Source organism: Syngnathus leptorhynchus, chromosome 18, assembly GCF_054491065.1.
Source record: "Syngnathus leptorhynchus isolate UIUO chromosome 18, UIUO_Slep, whole genome shotgun sequence".
NCBI lineage: Eukaryota > Metazoa > Chordata > Actinopteri > Syngnathiformes > Syngnathidae > Syngnathus > Syngnathus leptorhynchus.
Genome location: NC_141212.1, coordinates 2,325,245 through 2,343,164, shown reverse-complemented (window position 1 = coordinate 2,343,164; position 17,920 = coordinate 2,325,245). Strand labels below are relative to the sequence as shown.

At 42.8% G+C, this 17,920-nt stretch overlaps 3 protein-coding genes, 3 long non-coding RNA genes and 1 other non-coding gene across 16 annotated transcripts in view; 3 read left to right on the top strand and 4 right to left on the bottom strand.

Moving 5' to 3' along the window:
• The window catches only part of LOC147042306 (uncharacterized), a 52,013-nt gene extending 39,919 nt beyond the window's left edge, over nt 1–12,094 (bottom strand). The window contains exons 1-3 of one of the 3 annotated variants that reach the window (XR_015069083.1): nt 12,028–12,094; nt 11,830–11,971; nt 11,717–11,749 (exon numbers count right to left, since the gene is read on the bottom strand). This is a non-coding gene — a long non-coding RNA (uncharacterized LOC147042306). Of the gene's footprint in view, nt 1–11,716; nt 11,750–11,829 lie in introns of all 3 variants that reach the window. The other 2 variants (XR_015069082.1, XR_015069084.1) reach the window with 2 other exon arrangements.
• trnai-aau (transfer RNA isoleucine (anticodon AAU)) lies at nt 106–179 on the top strand. Its single transcript has one exon. It is a non-coding gene; the product is annotated as a tRNA-Ile (tRNA).
• Nucleotides 520–4,000, top strand: tram2 (translocation associated membrane protein 2). The gene is made up of 11 exons (XM_085937357.1): nt 520–748; nt 1,701–1,764; nt 1,886–1,995; nt 2,081–2,197; nt 2,273–2,331; nt 2,399–2,483; nt 2,566–2,636; nt 2,709–2,813; nt 2,878–3,021; nt 3,087–3,244; nt 3,308–4,000. The coding sequence occupies exons 1-11, from the start codon at nt 629–631 to the stop codon at nt 3,382–3,384; spliced, it is 1,110 nt and encodes a 369-aa protein (XP_085793483.1). The 5' UTR covers nt 520–628; the 3' UTR covers nt 3,385–4,000.
• On the bottom strand, nt 1,783–7,217 carry efhc1 (EF-hand domain (C-terminal) containing 1). Of its 2 annotated transcripts, XR_015068863.1 has the most exons (10): nt 6,893–7,217; nt 6,218–6,496; nt 5,861–6,148; nt 5,648–5,797; nt 5,389–5,581; nt 5,101–5,327; nt 4,654–5,029; nt 4,431–4,577; nt 2,851–4,365; nt 1,784–2,653 (listed from the first exon to the last, which is right to left on the bottom strand). XR_015068863.1 is itself a non-coding variant. In XM_085937356.1 (9 exons), the coding sequence occupies exons 1-9, from the start codon at nt 6,956–6,958 to the stop codon at nt 4,352–4,354; spliced, it is 1,740 nt and encodes a 579-aa protein (XP_085793482.1). In that variant the 5' UTR covers nt 6,959–7,217; the 3' UTR covers nt 1,783–4,351. The 2 variants fall into 2 exon arrangements, 1 of the variants encoding a protein (XP_085793482.1); XM_085937356.1 differs by having other exon boundaries at nt 1,783–4,365.
• LOC147042305 (uncharacterized) lies at nt 8,236–16,038 on the top strand. 5 transcript variants are annotated; one of them, XR_015069093.1, is made up of 6 exons: nt 8,236–8,292; nt 8,521–8,570; nt 10,015–10,156; nt 10,407–10,481; nt 10,573–11,294; nt 11,521–16,038. It is a non-coding gene; the product is annotated as an uncharacterized LOC147042305 (long non-coding RNA). The 5 variants fall into 5 exon arrangements; XR_015069094.1 differs by lacking the exon at nt 8,236–8,292 and having other exon boundaries at nt 8,299–8,570; nt 10,573–11,001; nt 11,100–11,294; XR_015069095.1 differs by lacking the exon at nt 8,236–8,292 and having other exon boundaries at nt 8,299–8,570; nt 11,527–16,038.
• On the bottom strand, nt 9,998–11,289 carry LOC147042307 (uncharacterized). Its single transcript, XR_015069096.1, has 7 exons — nt 11,222–11,289; nt 11,045–11,146; nt 10,733–10,804; nt 10,567–10,672; nt 10,400–10,503; nt 10,214–10,323; nt 9,998–10,139 (listed from the first exon to the last, which is right to left on the bottom strand). It is a non-coding gene; the product is annotated as an uncharacterized LOC147042307 (long non-coding RNA).
• Nucleotides 15,823–17,920, bottom strand: part of eva1aa (eva-1 homolog A, regulator of programmed cell death a) — a 110,376-nt gene continuing 108,278 nt past the window's right edge. For 2 of the 3 annotated variants that reach the window (XM_085938479.1, XM_085938480.1), the window contains exon 12: nt 15,827–17,765. In XM_085938479.1, the coding sequence (XP_085794605.1) occupies nt 17,380–17,765 (386 nt within the window). In that variant the 3' untranslated portion in view covers nt 15,827–17,379. Of the gene's footprint in view, nt 17,766–17,920 lie in introns of all 3 variants that reach the window. The other variant, XM_085938478.1, reaches the window with a different exon arrangement.

The window sequence follows — 17,920 nt, the reverse complement described above, 5'->3', positions numbered from 1 at the left end:
CATTCTCCTTATGCGTGACATTAATCGGCATAACCGGGCGGTAATTAATTTGTAGACGTGATACATGATTGGTTTTTATAACAGTATACAAGCGGTAGACGTCGTGGCCGGTTAGCTCAGTTGGTTAGAGCGTGGTGCTAATAACGCCAAGGTCGCGGGTTCGATCCCCGTACGGGCCAATTACTTTTAGTTTATTTTAGGCCTACTGATAAATGGGAGAAACGTTTATGGGGCGTCAAATAAAATACTAAAAAAAGTTTGACTTATTTTACTGTGGCTTGAAAATAATAGTGTACTGAGGATTTGTTTTTACTGCAAGTTCAATAAAGTAAAAGTCAACATATACAACCTTTACAAAGATAACAATACTAACTTCACAATATCAGTGATGTGGTTGCTGACACTTTTGGTGGTAATGAAATAAATTTTAATTGATCAAACTAGATGCAATGCCTAAACCTGATTTCACCTGACGTAATGGCCTCAAATGGAGGTACGTATTTCAGTCACTCGCCCTTTATGAAGACGCGCATGCGCACTCCAGTGGGAAAGTTTCACTGAACTTTGCAGTCAGGAGTAGAAGGAGAAAAGATTTTCGAGAATTATAGAACAGTTGCAGGGAACTGCCATGGCGTTTCGCCGAAGAAACAAAAGTTATCCTTTCTTCAGCCAGGAGTTTCTCATCCAGAACCACGCCGACATTGTCTTCAGTTTGGTGATCTTTATTTTGATTGGATTGATGTTTGAGGTGAGATGGGCTAAGTTTCTTTTCCTCTCGTCACACAACTGCTTTCGTTTCTGATGGCCTGTCAATAATGGCGAAACTCAATGTTGAGGTTTATTTCCCTTTAGGGGAAAAACATTTTATATAACCGCTGCAGGGCTTTATGCAAACTTGGCGACTAAAGTTTTTGTTATCTTAAGTTATTTGCTGTCGACAAAACAATCGCAACTCAAACGCAAAAAAACTGCTATTTAGCAGCGATCATCGACTATTTTGACACGCTAATGCAGCAAGTTTATCCGCCAAAATACAACTTGCATTCAAAGTTTCTGCGTGTCTGCAAAATATTTGATAACAGTATTCGCGTCACTTTAGTAAAAAAGGAAGCCGGACTAAGACGGAAACAAGGCTGCAGTCGTCTTCAAACTAAAAGCGCAACATTCGTTTTTGGCTTTGAAATATGCACACGTCGCGATGTGTCTCTTTTATTTGTGAAAGACATTGAGGAAAAGAGGAAGAGTCTTACCACGACTAGCTTGACCATATTTGATACTTACTGCCACGTCTCAATCCCTCCGAGGTCCGACCATGGGCAAGTGCTTCATTTTTAAAACAATTACTCGTCGCAGAGTATATCTTGACACGCATACTTAGCTCTTAATTTACTTTAGAAATAACACATGCACAAATACTCAGGTGTTTCGTTAAAAAATGGCGGGGGGTGGGGACGACCCCCCTTTCCTCGTTGTAGAAGTTGACGTGTCACCTGAAGACCCATTGGGTCACCTATATTATATATGTCTTAATTACTGCCCGCAAAGTGGCCCATTCAGATTGAATTTTAGATTCATAAGATTTATTAGGATTAAATCTGATGGATGTGTTCTTAATAAAAAAAAAAAAAAGTGCCAACGTTACTCATTTGTGATGTTGTGGGGTCTCCATTCATTAATGACTCTTTGAATTTCCCTTTCAGGCAACAGCCAAGACAGCCATATTATTTATCCAGCCCCAGTACAATGTCACCACGTTGACACCAGGTACCCTTGTATACAGTGCATAACGGAATTGTGAAATATGATTTTATTGGCCCAATAAAAGTGTTCCTTGAGAACTTGTTAAATCCACCTGATGTGTTGTATACACCTCTGTGTCCTTTAGATGGAGAAGTGACATTGTATCATTATGGATGGAAGGACTGCGCCACCATCCTCTTCTACTTTTTTATAACCATCATCCTTCATGCGGTGGTGCAGGAATATCTTCTAGATGTGAGTAGCACAGGCACTTCTAGGTGGTCAGATTCTTGTTAATGCACTTGAGTCAGTGTTCATAACCAGTTTTTCTTGCTCCCAGAAAATCAACAGGCGTCTCCATCTTTCCAAGAGTAAGAACACCAAATTTAATGAGTCAGGTCAACTGTGTGTGTTTCATTTGGTGTCCAGTGTGTGGAGCTTCTACATCCTCATTACTGTGAGTGTCACACTCATCACGAGTAGACTTCTCCTTTTCCTGTGGAAGTAATAACGGTTATCTTTGATATCACAGGAAGGATATCTTTTGCATCCAAGCAGACTTTGGGAAAACTATCCACACGCACACCTCAGGTATGATGGACATGTGTCTCCATACTTTAGATTCAATATCTGACTTGCTTATCTGTATGCGATTCAGGTTCCAGGTAAAGTTTTTCTACCTCACTCAGCTGGCTTACTGGCTCCACGCTTTACCCGAACTTTACTTCCAAAAAGTGCGCAAGGTCAGTAACGGGGGAAAATGGGTTTGGTGCACACTCTAAGACGAGATTTGAAAATGTCACGTGCGTGTTGGTCATTTCGCAGGAGGAGATTTCTCGTCAGCTGCAGTACATCGGCTTGTATCTGCTGCACATCTCGGCGGCGTATCTGCTCAAGTAAGCAGCCTGTTGACCTGCAGATTCAAAACAAGTTCATTAACCTTTTTTTTTTTTTGTGGACCTGTTTAGTTTGAACCGCGTGGGTCTGGTGCTGCTCTTCCTCCAATATGTGTCCGAGCTGGGCTTCCACATTGCCAGGCTCTTCTACTTCACAGACGAGAACCACCAGAAAATGCAAGTTGACCCGATTTAAATGACTTTGAGGAATTACCTGAAAATGTTTCATCCTCTCCTTTAGGTTCGACATGTGGGCGGCCGGCTTTGTGATCACTCGCATGGCGACGCTCACTCTCATGTTTCTCGCCGTCGGGTTCGGTTTGGCCCACTGTGAGAACCAGGTGCTGGACTTGGAGACCGGCAACTTCAACACTGTTCTCATACGGTGAGGGATTTTTATGGATTATTGTTTTCCAGGAGTTCTAATCTTTTTTTTTTTTCTTTTTCCAGGATAACTGTCCTTCTGCTCGTCTATCTGACACAATCTTGGCTCCTCTGGAAGTTTATCCGTTTCCAGCTGAGGCGCTGGAGGGAATTCCGACATGAGCAAGCCGTCCGCAAGAAGTCCGCTACCAAGCAAGCTCTTCGGCCAATGAAGCGAGACTCTCGTGAGTACACATTAGAGAAAGACGTGTTTGGAATCTCCTTCTCATTGTTTCTTATTCATTTAGTTGGGCATTATGAAAACGGAGTGGTCAAAGCCGAGAACGGAACTTCTCCTCGGCTCAAAAAACTCAAATCTCCCTAAGGAAAACATTCGGACTGAGCTGAGAAGCCGAGATGCGAGCTGGTGAGATCCATCCCGACGCGCGCCGGGAACTTTGTGACTACAAATTAGGCTTGAATGCTGGAAAATGAAATCCAAGGAAATTCCTCGAGCCCAAGAGACATTTACTCTCCTCAGCAAATTTTCCACATGACCTGCTTTTCCATATTAAGGAGCACAAAGAGTGCAAAATGCCACAAGTGTACAAACACAGTATGTAGCACATGTTACTGTGTAGCAACTTTTGAATGTGTTCATGTAATCGTCATTACCAAGTACTGTATTTGCTCGTCTGATTGCCGTTGAGCCAGCTTTGCTTCTTTTCCAGTCTGGTCCATTGAGAGTAGCAAAAAAAAAAAAAAAAAATGTTACAAATGATAACGTAATGATAAAAGTTTACTGTAAAACAGCCTTGATGTTAAATTATACCAGTAGGATAAGGGGGAAGGGAGGGACTTTGGCCAACCAGTACAAAAGTCTTCCCAATGAAATCATATCTTTGTCACTTCCATTATGCACATCATAATGTACTTTGCCATTCCATGAAATGTGTTCAATGATGAATAATGACATTTTCTGATAAAAAAACAACAACATTTTTTGTCTATGTAATATTTGACTTGAAATTTTTAGGCCTAGCAATCATCGCAGACCACAAAGCCATTCTCGATAGACTTTATGTTACATGCCAAAAAATAGCTATGATCTCTATACATGTGCAAGACTTGCAACATTTTGAATCTGTCAACTTATTTTGGTTCGTTAAAACCTGACCATAGTTTTAGTGAGCCCCTTCATAAAAAAAAAAAAAAAATGCCACAGCATTAAAACTTAGGCACTAAGCAAACATTACATGTAAGATAAAATACTTATCTACAAATCAATGTGTTTTGTTAAGATGCACTTCCGTTTCTTGAGTTCTGGTCCTAAGCACAAAGTTGCTGTGACATCACGAGGGCGGCTCTGGAAAAACATACGCATTTTTAAGGAATTTGAATTTTTTTTTAATCAAAAAACTTTGAACTTACCTTTTTGTTCTGCCGTCTGATTGGTTTCGGCCTGCAGCTTCTGGCGGATGGTTTCAAGTGTCTCTGAGGGAATCTGGCTGGGATTGGTCTCCAGGTAGTTTAGGACGTAAAGGTCAGCATCTGTCAGGATGAACTGGTGGCCAAAAACTACACGAGTACCAAAAAATAAACAGAAATGAGCATTTCATTGGCATTTTTTTCTAACCGGAAAAAAAATACTCACCATCCAGAACTGATCCAATTGAGAAATCCGCCGGCGAGTAATAATCGGGATTGTCCACAGAAGTGTCGGGTTTGGGAATGCGTGTCCTTTTCAGGAACCATCCGCCCCTGAAACCGGAATTTGGTTTGGGATTCTCGTAAATACTGACGGTGTCGTCCGATAGGTAAAAGGACAAAATAAAATGTCGATCGGCGTCTCTGCGCTTCTGCGACTCTGACGCGTTTTTAGCCGGGACCAATCGGGTGCTGTAGCGTAACACTTTGTGATCGTTCGCCAACATCTTTACAATGTTCTTTCTGGGAGGTAGAGGGATTAGAGATAAACAACTCTGGAGAGAATCTTCCAATGACCCAAAACCATTGTAGGGAGGAATCTCCTGGAAAAAAAAAATGGTTCAGGAGAAGTGCTTATATATGCAAGACTTAGCCAATACTTGATGAATCTCACCTTCTTCATGCCCTCAAACTTGCCCAACTTTCTGGGTACTTCGATGCTTTTGATGTTTATCTCCGGGTGGTTGTCATGGTAATAGTCTTTGGTGAACCCATCGCAGTCGTATAGTAGGAAACGGCGTCCAAGGATCGTCACCGTTTTGCCAACATGGAAGTCTTTCGGGGAGAAGTACTCTTCTACTTCCTCAACTGAATCTTCCATAACGCAGCTCGGAAATTGATCTGGAAAGTTTTGAAAAGAAGCTGAATTGAACTGAACCGCTTGATAAATTTGGCAACTTACCGTGACCCGCTTTCATTTTCTTGGGTATCCTCAGCCGCTGCATCAGCACCGGGAAAAGAAAACGGCCGCTGTTGGGTTTATGGTCCTCCTTGATCTCCACCGTGTCATCCACCAAAAAATAGTGGATGGTAACGGGCAAAACTTCGCCCAACTCGGATTCCGAATCATCCCACAATGCAAAGAATCGCAGAACCTGAGTGGTGGAAAACGCTTACGGTGAACCTCCCTTAGGTATCCAAGTTTGATTTTTAGACTTTACCTTGCGATCCATGTGGAGAAACTGGTACCTGCTGTCAAACTCTGAGGGCGTCGTGAAGGTTGGCGGAGGTTTAATTCTGCCCTGGAGGTAAGTATCCAATGGCATTTCCTCAGGCGCGTTGAGAATAATACCCTGACGTTGCAGAAAGTCCTGCAAAAGGCACAGACGTTTGCATATCCGCACAGGTCACATGCCCGTCCAAGCGTGTCGTACCTTGGTGAACGGGTCGCACTGCGAAATACGGTACTTCACACCGTACACTTCCAGGTCCACGCCCAGGTTGAGGTCCTTCCAGTGGTAATGCTTCCCGGGTTCCCTTTTGGGCAGACGGTGGCGTTTGATTCGCTCTCCCTGCAGTATCCCGGAATTGGGCACCCAAGGCTCGGAGATGCTAATGGTGTCGTCCTCGAGGTAGTAGTACAAAACCACATGACGGACGCATTTCTTCTCTTCGCGACTGTTTTTGATTTCCTCCTCAAAGTACGCTTTGAAGCAAAGCACCTGCAAATAAAACCCAGCCAAAAAAATGATACGCTTCATCTTGCTACACGTAAATTCCATCCACCATACCTTCTTGTCAAGAGTGACAAAAGCTGGGATGAAAGGCCGAGTTTCCGGGTGGGTGGGCGAGGGAGCCGAGTGGTAGGACAAATTGACCAAGTCTTTTACATACTTGGTGTCAAAGGAGCCGTAAGTGAAGTCGGGCATGTCACCGGACACGCCGCTGAGCTCCTCTTGCATCATCTGCTCTGTTAATAGAGGCTCCAGTCCGATGCCCAGCCTGGGCGGACGGGCCAATGCCAGGCCTCTGAAAAAGGACAAAGTCTGAGGGCGATGAAAGGCTGATTTCTGGGGAGGGAAAAACAAACATCCATGAAGTCCCTGACACAATTTTTTTTAGCTACTGCTAGAATTGCTAGAATCTCCACCAGCAATGTGGCAGGACGTCAGCAGACTAAAGAATGGTGTTATGAAAAGCTGCATGCCTTTAGCCCGTGCAATTAGTTTGACTTGCTCAAGCATGTTAAAATGTGCATTCGGAATGCAAAACCACCATGCAACTATTAGTCTATCTGGGGAATTAGAAAACCACAGACTATGACATCAATTAATGTTCAATTTGACAATTGTGGAAATGAATGGCATGCTGTTAGACTGGAGCAATGGTGCAAGACTGAATGGGTTTTAAAACCGGTCACACTGGTTTGAAATGTTGCAAAATCAGTGAGTGGAAGTTCTGCTTACCGTGACATCCTGGAAAGAGAAGCCCGGCAAGAACGGCAAGCCGTTGTTGTCCATTTTGCGTGACATTGTTGCTTGGAGGGGCAGGTTTACATTTATTAATACGATTTTGTGCGGATAATCGCAACGACATAAAACGACGTGACGCTGCTTATATTTTGTCCGTTTCTGGGATGTGACTTATGTGAATATATAGGAGCTTTATTATTATTATTATTATTTTTAAACGCGCTCAAATTCTCGGTTAAAACATTTTAATCTATCCTAGCAGTGTGTCCAAAACAAAGATGATGTCATTGCAGACCCGAAAGAGAAACTGAGCTTCGGGGCAACGCTTCATGCGTTTTAAGACGTTTATTTCAAACATGCTAATCCTCCTACTTAAAGTTGACGTGAGGCAAACTCGCCGTCACCGTTTGCGTGACGTCACGAAACGACGCGTTCGCTGCAAATGAATACGAATAAAAACAGCATTTATTGCACAATGTTAGGGTGTATCAGTCATCGAACGCGTTGCGGCTCATTGCGTGAACAATTCCATGAATGGACGTGATCCAGAATGGAGATCAACAATTTGCCAAGGAAAGAAAGAACACCACTTATTTTGTGCTCGTTTTCTCCAATCTAACGACTAATTTGACTGCATGAAAAGATGCGCCGTTATGGAACAGCGGGGAGATTAGGGAAATGTCGCCGTCTGGCGGACACGCCGTTGTAAATGAATGGGGTTTGGCACTTGGTGCATTTTCAATTTTTTTTGTTTAATTTTCTCCCCGAATGACACTTTGTAAATTTTCTACGACCCGCTGGGGGTCCGTGGGACTTATGCTTCTCTTTGGGTCATCTTTATTTTAGAACACTTACAGTAGTTTTTTTAATAACGTGTATGCATATACACGCCTAAATATTGTTATCCAATATATCTACTGCAATTTCACATTAGATTGCTGGTTTGAAATTTACTTTTATTGTTGTTTTAATAAACATTGATGTTCAAAATTGTCTGGTGTTTTATTCCTTGTTTTAAGTCTCCCTCGTCATCTTCATTTTCTCCATCCTCCCTCCGGAGGGAGGCACATGTTACATTTACATAAACAATGATGAGCAGATCTCCGTTTGCTCATATTATGACAACTCGGTCATAAATTTGTATGAAACTCAGACTATATGACATAAAATGATTTTTTGACAAGGCTGGTCTTTTTGATTAGTTTTCGACCATCTTTTATGCGCGTTTACTTCATGATCCGAACTCGTATTGTATGCATGATGTGGGAGCGTCTTTAGTGCCATTTGCAAAAAGGCGCTTTTGGTGACTTGAATTGAGCTTTCTCGGCCACCGTACACTTCCGCTTCAGCGAGCAGCTAGCCCTTCAGGTTGTTGTTACCAATTGAGCTTTCGAGTGAGTCATGTCAGCTTTTTCCAATCTCTCGATTTGCTGTATGTATGTAAATGCGTTCATGTAAACAATGACATGAAAGGAGAATATTTGTTAGTCGTTAGGTCAGTGGAAACTTGCTAGCTCGTGAAACAAGTGGAGCGTTAGCTAGCCACGTGTAGCATTCACCACTCGGCTGTCAATCAATCAGCGTTTGACTTGAACGTTGTTTTTCCATGTCCAAACTTGAAGACTGGAGGCTCCACGTCGGCTGCTGGTCGTCTATCTGCATATCTCGAAAGGTAGGTACCTCCCCATTTTGTTTGCCTCCTAATCTTAAACGTAAAAGGTCGTGACTTCAAATATTCCAAAATGTTATCAAAGGACATTTGAATTGGTCATTTCCCAAATGAATAATGTCTTGATGATTATTTGGGCCACAGTGAAAAGAAACAAAGTAATTGCTCTACAATGGTTAGTTACATGTCAATGTAAGAAGTTTACTTTTGAAAAATGCATTTGAACTTAAAAAGTCTATTTTTGATCATAGTTGGCACACATGAAAAGTGAAAGTGTTCCACTTTGTTCTTCCAAAATCTTGACTTGAATCTAAAAAAACATCAATCTAAAGAAAAAAATGGTGTTAGTTGGTAGTGTTATGTGCTTGAGGAGCTGATGTGCAATGTCATCTTGTCGTGGCACACCAGGGAGAAGGTGAGCACATGGCAAGCAGCAGACATCTCTCACAAAACCTATGTGCCAGGTACTGCACAATATCTTCATCATCACACTCGTCTGGATGTGTTTTTTCATGACATTGATGCAAACCAAGTTAGTCAGAAACATATATTTATCCAACTTGCTTTGCGTCAGTGTCATGGAAAAACTTGTCCAAAAGTGAGTGGTGGTGGTACTGTGCAGTACCTGGCTGGCACTTGGGTTTTGTCTCAGATGTTTGCACTGTTTGCATGTGCTCACCTTCACCCTAGTGCCTGCCATGAGAAGTGACATGGTACTTGAGTGAGCTCATAAGTCTTTCATGCTTGGTGATCACTGCATTGACAAAGTACTGTTTGAAGTCTTGAGTTGGCCACTTCCAAAACCTAAGTGTCCACTACCATGTTTTCAGCCTTGAGGTGATCGTCACTGCAACAGAGCCAAGTGTTTGACTGCTTTTCTCTGTCTGTTTGTGATGCAGTTGCAGTCACTTTGAGAGAAGCAGTCAAACACTTGGCTCTGTTCAGTGGCTGAAGGCAAACGCTCAACTCAAAGCTGAAAAGAACCTTCCAAAACCTAAGTGCCACTTTGCCCGCCTCCTACCTCCGCCCGGCCAATCACGTCTCGACATAAATTTGCATAACCACGCCCACTTTTTGCCAGCCAATCAAAATGCTCCATTTTGCACATCTGACCAATCAGATTGCTCCATTTTAATGAGACCACGCCCACTAGAAATCTAACCAATCGCAGAGCACCTCATTTGCATATCCACGCCCACTTTCTGACCAATCACAACTCTTCATTCTTGTTGCTCCACCCACTTTTACAGCTCTCAGCCAATCATGAAGCAGTATTGCAACCTTCATCCCACCCCATTTTGCAAAAAAATTTTCCAGAAAAAATTCCGTAAAAAAAAAAAAATCCAGAAATTTTATGGGGGGGTGGGGGAAGTTGATTGTTGTGATGTTTAAAATTTAAGAGTTGAAAGTTTGTGTTATTTGTAATAAAGCTTTATTTCTTTTGCAGAGTAAACATTCAATCACAACAAAGTAACAAGTTGGATGGCAGTCTGCTCGTTGCAGAGTGGTGAAGTGGTTGGCCAGCGGGACGAGTGGTCTGCCAGTTGGACGAGTGTTACTCCATGCCTGGACCTGAGACAAAGAGATTGGTAAGTAAAAAGCTAAGTTGATGTTTTGTCCAGAAAATCTTTTGACATGAAACGTACCAGTGCGCAAGTAGAGTTATTCATGGCACAGAGTATTGCAAGCTGCATGACCAGGAAGCAGAATTGTTCTGAGCTACATGACCTAGGAAGTTGATTTTGTTCCTTGCGGTCTGTCAGAAAATAGGAGAAAAAAAATATTGGAATCAAGATAAGATTGTGCAATGAGCAGCATTTAAAGGACCTTACTTTTCAGGTTACCTTGAAGAGTAACAAGGAAACCAAGGTTATGCTAGTGTGTGGCTATGCTCTCAGCTTCCGCAATGAGCAGGTACTTGATTGTGCGTCACACACTGGACACAAAAACAAAAAGTCATTCAAATTTTGAAACTTGTCATTTACTTACCTACTCTTACCAGCAGAAGGCTCTTCAGGCAGCACAGACCTAGGTGAAGGAGCTCATAGATGAAGACAAACTGTGGCAGGATTTTCCCTTTCTGGACCAGGATTTGCCACCTCTGCCTGGAAAGACAATGGAACATTGACATAACTCTATTTTAGTTTACTGGCGTTGTACTTAACTGTAGACTGGAAGCGGCCAGTCGCTGGTGCACAGGCAGAGTTCCGGAAATGTTGAGACTCCAGGGTGGACACCTGCACACAACACAAACATGAGACATCAAGCAGCCATTTTGTACATTTTGAGAGTCAACTCTGAAAATAGAGGCTGCCTTGAGGAACCCCTGCATGGTTATGGAGGGCTGGTTCCATTAGCCAGCAGGTGGCAGATTTCTTAACTGCATCCTTACTGGAAAATGCTCTGCAGGAAAAGGGAGGCATAAAAAAAGCAGGTATGTGCTTTTAAACAATGCCAAGTTTGTAGTAATTTGTCACCTGTCAGCACGTTGGACAGGGAGGTTGATTCCACCCGTTCAAAAACTTTGTAAAGCTTCACCAGTAGATCCATGCTGCAGAAACGAGGTCATTTGGCACCACCTAGTGGACAAGAGAAAGAAGAACATGCTGAAATGTTTGACACGGGTCAAACATTTGGACGCGTGCGTGTTTCACCAGTGAGGGATGGAGGGCAGCGCTGGACGGCTGAACGTCTCTCCAACCACAGCTTGCTGCTCTGAAAGACACGGTAACGTTACAACCATTCTGCTTTTACATTTTTAGCCGAACAAGCAAATTGGGTTGAGCAAGACTAGCCGTACCTGCAAGTGTCTCATTAAGCCTTGCGAGGACTGCAAGGCGGCCATCTTGGACCCTGCAGACAAAAGAAAAAGAACAAATGTTTGCTTTTGTCAATTTGATATGATTGCTTGCTATTAAAAATATTTTTGCAGTCAATCTGCTCTCTGTTCCAGATGCAGGCCTGTGGACAGAAATGAGAAGGCAATTAGAAGCAGTCGATTGACTTTAAAACTCACAGAAAGTCCGTCGGCCATGACTTTTTGACGATTGGCACCTGCAGACAGAAAGCAGAAAATGAACACGAATGCCTCGAAATACATGTTTGTCATTCTCTGGTGGATTTATGCAAACGCTGCTTTGTCTACTTACCTTCGGCCAAACGGCGGTGTCGTCCAGTCGTTGCTAAATGTTTGTGCAGAAATAGTGTTAGTGCTCTTTCCACACGGTGCGTGCTTGAGTTTTCAAAATGTAGATGTACTTACCCACCGTCAATTGTTTGGTTGCACGCCAAACAAATGCGTTTTGGTGGTCGTCGAAGACGTTAACCGCTAACGCTAGCTTCTACAAACTTTTAAGCTCGCACGCTTGCAAGATGGAAGCACGCTCGCCCAAAGTACAAGTTAACTGAAAGAGAGCAAAAGCAGTTAGTTTAAAAATTTTAACAAATATTGAACACCTACCTTGTCACTTTTAAACGCTGTCGTGCAGGTGGACCAGAGCAGCGTGGCGCTCGCTCGCTGTCAGAGGAGAGAGTGAGAGCGAGCGTCGCGTTTGTGACGCCTTTTATACTCTTTTTGTGATGACGTCATCAGAAGGGGAGGGGGGGAAAAAAAAAAAAACAGGCACTCAGTTAAGCGGGAGAAAAACCTGCATAATTGGAGGAGCCGGGGCTCGAACCAGCACTGCGCTATCGGGAGTCATTGGTGTTACCCCCTTGACCATTGTCCGTTGGGAAATGAACTAGGAATTATTTCTATTATCCAAAATCATGAAGGTAGCTTCAGAAATAGTTCAGAGTAACCTTCAATTACAAACATTTAACAGAGGACTCTAAGATCTCGAATGGCCGAATGGTTATAGCTTCTCCCTTGAGTTTGGTGTTCGAATCTTATGTGTCGCTCTATTTCATTTGCAAAAGCTGCAAAGACGAATCTCGAACCCGAGGCTGCTGGACACCAACCCAAGTCTTTAACCATTCTGCCATTTTGGCGTTGAAATTTTCAGAGTTTTGTTATGTATTCATAGTATATGTTTCAAATATTAGATAAAAAGACTAAATCACGGTCATATTCTGAATACTCAATGGACAAGTGGATAAAGCTTTTGCCTTATGTTCGGGAGAACCGAGTTCGAGTCTCATAATATTCATTATTATTACTACTTTAGCTCAAAGTCCGCTTCGTGTGGGGCTCGAACCATGGTCTCCCGAACACCGGGTAAAGTTAAAAACCACTCTGCCATTTTGCCAGCAGAACTCGCTTTTTTTTTAGGTAGTGTACTGTAAAATGTAAATTTGCTCTAAATCTTGACAGAACATTCAGTGGTGTAGTGCACAAAGCTTTTACCTAATGCGCTGGAGAATTCGAGTCTGCCACTATTCACACTTTAGCTCAAAGTCTGCTTTAAGTGGGACTCGAACCATGGTCTCCCGAACACCGGGCAAAGTTAAAAACCACTTTACCATTATGCCAGTGAATCCCGCCCTTTTTTTATTGGGTAGTGTACTTTACAATGTAAACTACCAATTATTGACAGATCATTCATTCGTGTAGTGCAGGGGTGGCCAATAAGTCAATGGAGTCAAGGACACTCCATTAGGTACACCGCCATTTTCAGGTGTACCTCATCACAGGCCACTTCATTAGGGAAAAATCATGGTCAAAATTTAAATGAAAGTGAAAAGTGCCACACCCAAACAACCCCCCACTTTCTGATTGGCTGGTTGATCTGTGACGTCACAGGGACACTCCATTAGGTACACCGCCATTTTCAGGTGTACCTAATCATAGGCCACTTCATTAGGGAAAAATCATGGTCAAAATTTAAATGAAAGTGAAAAGTGCCACACCCAAACAACCCCCCACTTTCTGATTGGCTGGTTGATCTGTGACGTCACAGGGACACTCCATTAGGTACACCGCCATTTTCAGGTGTACCTAATCACAGGCCACTTCATTAGGGAAAAATCATGGTCAAAATTTAAATGAAAGTGAAAAGTGCCACACCCAAACAACCCCCCACTTTCTGATTGGCTGGTTGATCTGTGACGTCACAGGGACACTCCATTAGGTACACCGCCATTTTCAGGTGTACCTAATCATAGGCCACTTCATTAGGGAAAAATCATGGTCAAAATTTAAATGAAAGTGAAAAGTGCCACACCCAAACAACCCCCCACTTTCTGATTGGCTGGTTGATCTGTGACGTCACAGGGACACTCCATTAGGTACACCGCCATTTTCAGGTGTACCTAATCACAGGCCACTTCATTAGGGAAAAATCATGGTCAAAATTTAAATGAAAGTGAAAAGTGCCACACCCAAACAACCCCCCACTTTCTGATTGGCTGGTTGATCTGTGACGTCACAAGGACACTCCATTAGGTACACCGCCATTTTCAGGTGTACCTAATCACAGGCCACTTCATTAGGGAAAAATCATGGTCAAAATTTAAATGAAAGTGAAAAGTGCCACACCCAAACAACCCCCCACTTTCTGATTGGCTGGTTGATCTGTGACGTCACAGGGACACTCCATTAGGTACACCGCCATTTTCAGGTGTACCTAATCACAGGCCACTTCATTAGGGAAAAATCATGGTCAAAATTTAAATGAAAGTGAAAAGTGCCACACCCAAACAACCCCCCACTTTCTGATTGGCTGGTTGATCTGTGACGTCACAGGGACACTCCATTAGGTACACCGCCATTTTCAGGTGTACCTAATCACAGGCCACTTCATTAGGGAAAAATCATGGTCAAAATTTAAATGAAAGTGAAAAGTGCCACACCCAAACAACCCCCCACTTTCTGATTGGCTGGTTGATCTGTGACGTCACAAGGACACTCCATTAGGTACACCGCCATTTTCAGGTGTACCTAATCACAGGCCACTTCATTAGGGAAAAATCATGGTCAAAATTTAAATGAAAGTGAAAAGTGCCACACCCAAACAACCCCCCACTTTCTGATTGGCTGGTTGATCTGTGACGTCACAGGGACACTCCATTAGGTACACCGCCATTTTCAGGTGTACCTAATCACAGGCCACTTCATTAGGGAAAAATCATGGTCAAAATTTAAATGAAAGTGAAAAGTGCCACACCCAAACAACCCCCCACTTTCTGATTGGCTGGTTGATCTGTGACGTCACAGGGACACTCCATTAGGTACACCGCCATTTTCAGGTGTACCTAATCACAGGCCACTTCATTAGGGAAAAATCATGGTCAAAATTTAAATGAAAGTGAAAAGTGCCACACCCAAACAACCCCCCACTTTCTGATTGGCTGGTTGATCTGTGACGTCACAGGGACACTCCATTAGGTACACCGCCATTTTCAGGTGTACCTAATCACAGGCCACTTCATTAGGGAAAAATCATGGTCAAAATTTAAATGAAAGTGAAAAGTGCCACACCCAAACAACCCCCCACTTTCTGATTGGCTGGTTGATCTGTGACGTCACAGGGACACTCCATTAGGTACACCGCCATTTTCAGGTGTACCTAATCACAGGCCACTTCATTAGGGAAAAATCATGGTCAAAATTTAAATGAAAGTGAAAAGTGCCACACCCAAACAACCCCCCACTTTCTGATTGGCTGGTTGATCTGTGACGTCACAGGGACACTCCATTAGGTACACCGCCATTTTCAGGTGTACCTAATCACAGGCCACTTCATTAGGGAAAAATCATGGTCAAAATTTAAATGAAAGTGAAAAGTGCCACACCCAAACAACCCCCCACTTTCTGATTGGCTGGTTGATCTGTGACGTCACAGGGACACTCCATTAGGTACACCGCCATTTTCAGGTGTACCTAATCACAGGCCACTTCATTAGGGAAAAATCATGGTCAAAATTTAAATGAAAGTGAAAAGTGCCACACCCAAACAACCCCCCACTTTCTGATTGGCTGGTTGATCTGTGACGTCACAGGGACACTCCATTAGGTACACCGCCATTTTCAGGTGTACCTAATCACAGGCCACTTCATTAGGGAAAAATCATGGTCAAAATTTAAATGAAAGTGAAAAGTGCCACACCCAAACAACCCCCAACTTTCTGATTGGCTGGTTGATCTGTGACGTCACAAGGACACTCCATTAGGTACACCGCCATTTTCAGGTGTACCTTTATGCATTTTTTTGTACGAGTCAAGAATGTGTATTTGACTACTTGCTCTTTATTTTGGGTGACACCAACACATTATACAATGTAAAACACATACATATTGTCATATAAAGCAGTTAACCAAATGTCAGATTTTTATGTTTTCAAGCCCAAAAAAGGAAACCAAGGAATAAAACACCAGACAAGTTTTAACATAAATGTTTATTAAAATAATAATAATAAAAGTAAATTTCAAACCAGCAATCTAATGTGAAATTGCAGTAGATATATCGGATAACAATATTTAGGCGTGTATATGCATACACGTTATTTAAAAACTACTGTGTTATAAAATAAAGATTACCCAAAGAGAAGCAAAATCTCCCGGGATGCACGGGAAGGCAGTTCACTCATTGTGTTGTTGTATTGTTCTATGTATATGAGTTGTTCCCACTGGATGTTGTAATATAGAGAAAAATGTGTGCGTTGCCGTTGTCGACATTACCGTGTGTTTACTTGATTGTTTTTTGTCTGGTGGATTGCTTAGTGGTGTTATTGAAGTATTAAAAAAAATGGATGTGATGACCAGCGTTGACCACCAGGAGGCGAGCAAGACTAAAGTGAGCTAGCTAGCATGAATGGATGGATGAATGCACATTTGAAAATATTAGAAGACGACATTTTTCAACAGTTTATTCCAAACACAGGAATCATCTCTTGGTCTCGCGTTTGTCAGCTATCTCCGTGTTCATATGCAAAGAAAAACTTTTATTTTTTCAAAAATGATACAGCTTAGACAGGCTGTCCCAATGTGGGTGACCCTAAAATGTCCTGCGTGCTATCTGTTACTCACCTCAAGTAGAACATTATTAAAGAAAATATTGTCATTTCTACACTCAAATCCAGAGAAGCACAAACAGAACCAGACTGTAAATAGCTTATATTAATACGGGCGATGTGATTTGAAATCTTAGCTCGCAGTGACTGATGCTTTCAGATATGAGTCCTGTTCAGCGTGTTTCAAAAGCAAGTTAAAAACCAAAAGGAAATACACTCAATGATTTGGTATTTCTAATCAGCAGATCTGCGAGAGATCGTAGCTTGAAAAGGCACTGCACTGTGAGTTTCACTTTCCGTATCAAAATATAAGGTGAAATCACTAAAAACCTCTTTGAGGCTCTCTATGATATTTTCTCTCTTCAAATGCCGACGTACATGATTTAAAAAAAAAAAAAAAAAAAAAAAAAAAAAAAAAAAGGTTGACCCCCTCTTAGAAGGCAAAACCAAACAGACACTTGTAGGATTGTATCCCTGAGACACCGGACCTTTACCAAGTATAAAAAAATATCTCATGATAAACCATACGTGAGGACAAAAAATACACAAAAATCAATAAGCTATTAAATATTATAAAATATATTTCATAAGGGTTGCGGGGGGCGGGAAAAAAAAAGAAAATATCTTTTGGTTTTGTAAAAGGTAGCATCCTCTGTGGGAAAAAAAAAAAAAGATAGTCCTGTACACTTCCAAGCGTTGCAGCTGCCTGATGCTTCGCTCACCGCTTTTAATCACCTCCGAGGGGTCCGAGGAATCGAGCGTCCCACAAGTGATGGGCAAAAACTCCCCCAAAAAGAAGGCCAACGATTTTGATTGACAGGTGCGACATGTTCAAGTAAGCTTTCCGCCTCAAAAGCGTTTGTCAGTAATACCGATTGAGACTCCGCGTTCCGGGGACATCTGGCTGCCCGTTCATCCAGATCTCCCTGATGATTCGCTCCCTCTCCTCCAACCTCTGCGCTCGCTCCAGTTCCTCGGCCGACGTGAACACGTTCATGTTGAGCGTTCGCTCGAAGCGCCGGTGCCTTCTCGCCGACAGATCCGAGTTGGCGTCCCAGTCTGAGTCGGAGTCGCTGGAGTCCGACGACGAGTCGGCTGGGGGGCGGGCGCGTTTCTTGGCGGCGGGTTGCCGGTGGCGTGGCTGGCAGTCGGTGCGACAGGAGATCTGGACCACCAGCGCGAATAGGGTGAGGAAGAGGCCCAGACAGACGCCACAAACAAAGAAGAGAGCCGCTCTCTCTGGGTGGTCTGGTGTAGAGCGGAGACATAATGACCACAAAAGTGAATGATTTGTGACAGTTAGCGCTATAATTGCTTTTGTTTCATATCAAATCTGGTTCACGAGGAATATTTTGACCGGTCCAAACTCGGTAGCTTTATAGCTTGTCGTCATTTCAACCATG

What these genes read in the sequence shown, in the direction of transcription:
- tram2 (XM_085937357.1), top strand. Translation starts at nt 629, where the DNA reads ATGGCGTTTCGCCGAAGAAACAAAAGTTATCCTTTCTTCAGCCAGGAG. An exon ending in GCTTCTACATCCTCATTACT is followed by an intron (nt 2,198 to 2,272) that starts GTGAGTGTCACA and finishes TTGATATCACAG; the next exon opens with GAAGGATATCTTTTGCATCC. An exon ending in ACTTCCAAAAAGTGCGCAAG is followed by an intron (nt 2,484 to 2,565) that starts GTCAGTAACGGG and finishes GTCATTTCGCAG; the next exon opens with GAGGAGATTTCTCGTCAGCT.
- efhc1 (XM_085937356.1), bottom strand. Translation starts at nt 6,958, where the DNA reads ATGTCACGCAAAATGGACAACAACGGCTTGCCGTTCTTGCCGGGCTTC. An exon ending in TTGTCACTCTTGACAAGAAG is followed by an intron (nt 6,149 to 6,217) that starts GTATGGTGGATG and finishes TTTTATTTGCAG; the next exon opens with GTGCTTTGCTTCAAAGCGTA. An exon ending in AATTGGATCAGTTCTGGATG is followed by an intron (nt 4,578 to 4,653) that starts GTGAGTATTTTT and finishes GTACTCGTGTAG; the next exon opens with TTTTTGGCCACCAGTTCATC.